This window comes from Pseudorasbora parva, chromosome 20, assembly GCF_024679245.1.
Source record: "Pseudorasbora parva isolate DD20220531a chromosome 20, ASM2467924v1, whole genome shotgun sequence".
In the NCBI taxonomy this organism is placed as follows: Eukaryota; Metazoa; Chordata; class Actinopteri; order Cypriniformes; family Gobionidae; genus Pseudorasbora; species Pseudorasbora parva.
The window spans coordinates 35379476-35385728 of NC_090191.1; the positions used below are offsets into that span (position 1 = coordinate 35379476).

General features: G+C 36.6%; 1 protein-coding gene across 2 annotated transcripts; it reads left to right on the forward strand.

The window, feature by feature from the left end:
* The first annotated feature begins 24 nt into the window (after positions 1-24).
* parp12b (poly (ADP-ribose) polymerase family, member 12b) lies at positions 25-5497 on the forward strand. 2 transcript variants are annotated; one of them, XM_067427627.1, is made up of 8 exons: positions 25-494; positions 1337-1472; positions 2373-2628; positions 3508-3600; positions 3702-3828; positions 3942-4110; positions 4210-4330; positions 4498-5497. In XM_067427627.1, exons 1-8 carry the CDS (start codon positions 166-168, stop codon positions 4596-4598), a joined length of 1332 nt encoding a protein of 443 aa, XP_067283728.1. In that variant the 5' UTR covers positions 25-165; the 3' UTR covers positions 4599-5497. The 2 variants fall into 2 exon arrangements, with proteins under 2 accessions (XP_067283728.1, XP_067283729.1); XM_067427628.1 differs by lacking the exon at positions 4498-5497 and having other exon boundaries at positions 4194-4330.
* The last annotated feature ends 756 nt before the right edge of the window (positions 5498-6253 follow it).

Below are 6253 nucleotides of genomic sequence, written 5' to 3' on the forward strand. Positions count from 1 at the left end.
TTGGCACTGGGTATTTCTTTGGCAAGAAATAGCAATTGCTATCACAGTTTCCGCTTTCATTTCTGTAGAAACCTGGTAGGCTAGAAACCGAAACGCATAGGCTATTAGAAATCATAGAAATACGGACGCGCAGCTGGCCAGCAGTGGTCTCACTTCTGCGCAGATATGTCTGGTTACTCTCGGATTATACATCATGCGACCAGCATATTATGTAGCAATAAAGGCTCTATGGAGATATCTCTGCTGCACCGGAGGGTCTTCCAGCGCTTTGAAATAACCGAAGCAGATTTCTGGTACATCGTTAAGAAATGTGCCCGCTTCGCGGTGGTCCAGAGCAGACCTAAAACAGAGGATGGAGAGCCTGACTACATCGTTGTCGCGAAAACATCTCTGCGACTCTGCAAGAAATATTCCAAAAACGAATGTTACGAGTGTCAGGATTTACACCTTTGCAAGTATTTTGTTTATGGCAACTGCAGATATGGGAAAGGAAGGTAAGGTTGGGAGAATATCTGGATAGCTAGTGGAAGATTTTCCTATTAACGAAATATAGTGCATAAAGTGTTTTTATAATTTAAAGGACAGCTGCGTTAATACAAGACTAAAAAAAAACAACAGCTATTAGCTTTCAAGTCGGTTTATTAGTAAGAAAGTATCCGTTTATAACGCATTTTAAGTTGACCCATGCGATTTAACTTATCTAGAATTATTTTATTAATATGACTTGCTTTTGTTCATTTGTTTCTTTGAACATAATGTAGCTTTTAAAAAATCGAGTATTTATTTATATATTATTTATAAAAAATCTTCTACGTTGATTATTTTAATAGGAATTACGTAATTCATTTATATTATTAATAGCACAGCAACTATTCAAACGTATATTAATTCATTTAATTGATCGCTTTGATAATTACTCAACATAAATAACAACAGTAAATAAAATATTCACAATGCATATTATGTTTTCAGTGTGGTATTAAGTAAAATTATTTCGTTTTATTTTTCAATCAGAAAACAGAAAAAAAAATCAGTTCTGCATAAGCTATCTGTTATCATAGACAAAAATATGGTTAATTTAAAAGCAATATCGTTCAATCTCTTTATTGTACAGTGTCTTCTTTATAAGATAACTTATGTACTTACTGTGGTAATAACAGTAGGCTACATTACATGCAACCCTAATTATATAGTAACTACATGTTAGTTTATTTTACTCAGCACTTAAATGCATAATTACATTAAAAAGGACACATTCAAATTAAGTGTAAACAAAGTTTGGTAATTAAGTAGAGACCAAAAATCATTATATGCTTTGTGTGGTTGTGTTTGTCAGGAAGGAGTGTAAATTCTCCCATAATATCCAGTCACAACATAACTATCCCCTTCTGCGGGAGTGTACCCTTCATGAACTGAACGAGGATGATCTCTTCCTGCTTCTGCTCCAGAACGATCCTGCCCTACTGCCAGAGGTGAGGAAATACAAACAGGAAGGCTTAAATAGCTACAAAAATGTCTTTTGGACTCCAATATCATGAGAGAATTCCTCCCCGAAGCCAAACTCATGCTATGATTGGAATATTTCTGCATTCCAGGTACCTCTCCTGCCGTTTGAAACGCCCTTCTCCGTTTCTTTCACTGTTTGCTCAGTTGCGAGACGTTTACAGAGTAGAACAGAGCTCACGTAACCGCTCAGACGTTTGTTCTGACATGTTTGAATCATCGACTGGTTACACCCAAATATACAATGTCACAGTGTGAAGTAATTGAATATTCGAGTGTAGCATTAGTCCATCAGAACACTTAAGGAGCTTGTTTTCTCCGTTATGTCCTGGAAAAGGAGCTGTCTGATCAGTACCATCAATCAAAAGCTGGTAATCTTAAAAAAAAATCTTCAGAAAAAGATCTTTAAAAAACAGAACAAGAAAAAGTCATCCAGGTGAAGCTCTACTTCATCAGCATTCCAGTCAGTATGTTAATGTAAAAAAAAAGAAAGAAACAAATGATGAATTCAGAAGATTTGTGGTCCGCATTCAGGATGAAGAGTTGCTGATGGAGAGATATTGATGTTCTAAGATCCTAAGTGTGTTTCTCCACTTTGGTTTGGACCACACACACAAAAAACAAACAAAAAAAAAAACAAAAGAAATGGAAAAAAAGAAAGGAGAATGTCCTGTGAACAGGTAAAGTAGAATGCTTTGCTGAGCTCTGTGACACACTGGTTTAATCTAGAAGTTTCACAGTATGTGTAAAGCATTTCATTAGTATAGTTTAATTTATTTATCAGTAAATGCATGTGGGGGGTTTGTAATATTTTAATGTGCTTATAACTCTAATATTTAAAGAATCCATCTCGTGCTGTATGTACGCAGGTGTGTGCTCACTATAATAAAAGCACAGGGCTTTTTGGGGCCTGTACCTTTATGGAGCGCTGCACTAAGGTGCATATTTGTCAGCACTTTGTGCAAGACGACTGCCTGTTCGGCCCCAAGTGCAAACGGCATCACGGCATCGACGAGCACAGCCGCAGGATGCTGGAGGAGCGGGGTCTCGGTGGTGACATCATCCATGACCTGCCCTACATCTACCAGAGCATTTATCGCCTGAACTCACAAGCTCTAAACAGTGGTAAGAGCACTTTAATATTCATTCACACATTTTATACACTGATGAGCCAAAATATTGTGACCAATCAACGGTGAAGTGTATATTGTTGATAATTTCCTAACAAGGCCACATATTATGGTCTGGGGAGATTATAGTAAGCAAACATGCAGGAGTAAAAAAGATCTGATTGACTTTGACAAGGGCCAAGACAACTGGGTCAGTGTATCTCTGAAACGGCAAGGCTTGTGGGTTGCAGCAGTGGTGAGAATTTAACAACAGTGGTTCGAGGAGGGTCAAACCACAAACTGGTGACTTTATGTTGGGCGGCCGAGGCTCAGCGATGCACAAGGGCAACAAAGGCTATTCCGTCTGGTCTGAGCCAACAGGAAGTCTACTGTGGCATAAGCCACACAAAATTTTAATGAAGTAATGGAAGGAATGAGACAAGCCGGTGAAGGGAGTGTGATGCTCTGGGCAATGTTCTGCTAGGTAACACTTGGTCCGGCCATTGATTTGGACGTCAATTGGACACGTGCCACCTACCTAAACATTGTTGCAGACCAGGTACACCCCTTTATGACAATGGCTGTGGCCTCTTTCAGCTGGATAATGCGCCATGCCACACTGAGCTTATTGTTCAAGAATGGTTTGAGGGACATTATGAAGAGTTCGATCTATGGCAGCCCCAACTCGCAACATATAGTACTCAAAGGATCTGCTGCTAATGTCTTGGTGACAGATACCACAGGACACCTTCAGGGGACTTGTACGGTCCATGCTTCGGTGGGATATTTTGAGAGTATTCGGAGGACCAACAGCATATTAGGCAGGGGGTCATGATGTTTTGGCATATCTGCATTCATTAATTAATTTATACATAGACATTTATGTACGTTTCAGAACTGATATCAGATCAAGGTGTCAAACCGGCAACTCCGATAGAGAAGAATGAAATCTGTCTGCACTTCATAAGACGGAAATGCAAGTTTCAGGGTTAGTGTCTATGTTATCCAGGTTACTTGTGGTTAATCTTGTCTTTAACATATTTACTTTACATTTGAGAAAAAATGTATTTTTATTTTTTATTGCTTCAGACCAGTGCGTGCTTGTCCACTTTAATCTTCCATATAAGTGGGAGGTTTATGATGGAAAAAGCTGGAGGGATTTAAGAAACATGGAGGAAATAGAGAAAGCTTACTGCGACCCAAAGAATGAAAACAGGTCCGTACAAATGCATATGCAAGAATTTGGCTTTTTGGTAATTAAAAAAATGAGCTATGCCTTTTAACTTTCTTTGTCTCACTCTCTTTGCTCATCCCTTCTCTTGGACTCAGTCAAGGCTCGAGATCGGTGGATTTTGTGTCCATGACCAGGAACTGTGACCCTGTGCGTCGACTTTCAACAGTCTCTTCCGTCTCTAAACCCGCCCACTACATCCTGACAACAGAGTGGATGTGGTACTACAAAGGAGATCACGAGAACTGGATAGAGTACGGTCAACCGGTGAGACTGGATTGCAAACATAGTGACCATACTCTCATCTGAGAGAAATTCATGTTTATGGTCAGGTTGTGGTTTTGTTTCAGTACTGTTTTTCTTTAGGATGACAAGCAACGTGTGACCTCTGTAACGTCCCGAGAGCTGGAGAAAGCTTTTCAGGAGGACAGCAATGCTGAAGTTACTGTTATTAAGGGCAATAGACATTACTATGTCAGTTTCCAAGGTACTTACACACCTTCATATTCCAGGTCTGGATTATATTATATTATATTATATTATATTATATTATATTATATTATATTATATTATATTATATTATATTATATTATATTATATTATATTATATTATATTATATTATATTATATTGACTGTCTTTTTTTTTTTTACAGATATGTATCAAAGGAACCCCAAACACAACACAAAGAGAAGGGTGCGCAGACGACCACGCTTTGTGTCTATCAATGAGGTGGAAACTAAAGCTTCCCAGTGACAGACAAACACACTCAATCTTTGCATACCTGAGGATAGACATTCAAATTATGAGTTACTGCTTTGGTTTCTTGCCATTACACTCTCGTGCTCTTAAAGGGATAGATCATCCTAAAATGAAAATTCTTTCATCATTTACTCACCCTCAAGTTGTTTCAAATATATACATTTCTTTCTTCTGAATACAACAAAAGATATTTTTAAGAATTCTACCAGTTTAAAAGTTTCTGGTCCCCATTGACGTCCGTTGTATTTTTTCTATACTATGGAAGTCAGAGGTCCAGCAGCTGTTTGGTTATCTACATTCTTCAAAATCTTCCTTTATGTTCAACAGAAGAAAGAACTTCCTGCAGATTTGGAACAACTTGAGGGTGAAATAATAATAATAATAATAATAATAATAATACATTTTATTTATAATGCACTTTATATTAAACAAAATCTCAAAGTGCTAAAATAATGAAATAATGTGAAATAATGACATCATTTTAATTTATGGGTGAACTATCCCTTTACAGCCAATTCACAATGCACTGACGAACCAGAGCAAAGGCTACAGACAATCAGATGGGCTTTTGTCTGATCAGTGTGTTTGACATGTTCAATTGCGTTTGTCGGGTCATGGAATGTCTGAGAAGTGGCATACTGTAATCTGTTGCCAGTTGCATAAAGACTAAATACCATTTTTTAAAGTCTGTTACATAAAAAGGTATATTGGTATCATTTAAATTGGAAAGGTAAGACTGATTAACTGCTAGTTGGTCAAACTAGTTTTTAAGACACTTTCTTGATATAGTGGCTAGGTTTCTGCAACTGGCCCCTGGTGATTGTCCTGTGCAGTGTTAAGTTTCCTTTGCAAACTTCTTACTTCTCAATTAATGAATTGAGGATATATATATATATATATATATATATATATATATATATATATATATATATATATATATATATATATATATATATATATATATATATATATATATAATATTCATGATAATTAACAATTGTCTGATTGAAATGAAATGCAATGCCTTTGATTGAAATATTGTTATATTAATATGAAGAAATATTAAGTAGCCTATATTCCAATGTTTTTATCCAAAATAGCTCTGTATTTGCCAGGAAATGATGTGGCTTCATCTGTGATTTTAAGCTCTTATGAGTTATTTAGATCAAATAACTGCTCATATGAGAGGGTCCAACTCTCAAATCCACACATTTAGATACTGTGACTTTACTGTAGTTTTCTATTGGTTTTTCATGCCTGGATTTGTCTGGTGTGCCTTCAGTGAATGCAGAACCTTTGTGAGGTGATATGAATCAGCTCATGAGGTACAAACTTGCACTTTTTTCATACCATGTATTCGTCAATAAATACTCTCTGTTTTTCCTATTTTGTCACTCGTTTGAAAACAAAAAGACTAGGTTTTCCATTCAAGTCTACTAGAGCTAATCACTGTAATCGTATATTAGTGAGTAGCACAAATGTTTTGAAATTAAATGAATGTTAATTTGACCTTGTGGGGTCTCAAATGGGCCAAAGAAAGGAGTATGTAGCCTATTATTTTATATTATTGCAGCTCACGTTCAAAAATTACCATGTTACTGTAGTAAAATTGTCATGATTTATAGCATGGCTGTACTAATAGTAGGCTA

Coding starts and splice junctions, on each gene's coding strand:
- parp12b (XM_067427627.1), top strand. CDS start 166: ATGTCTGGTTACTCTCGGATTATACATCATGCGACCAGCATATTATGT. Junction 495..1,336: donor TGCAGATATGGGAAAGGAAG/GTAAGGTTGGGA, acceptor TGTGTTTGTCAG/GAAGGAGTGTAAATTCTCCC. Junction 3,601..3,701: donor ACGGAAATGCAAGTTTCAGG/GTTAGTGTCTAT, acceptor TTATTGCTTCAG/ACCAGTGCGTGCTTGTCCAC.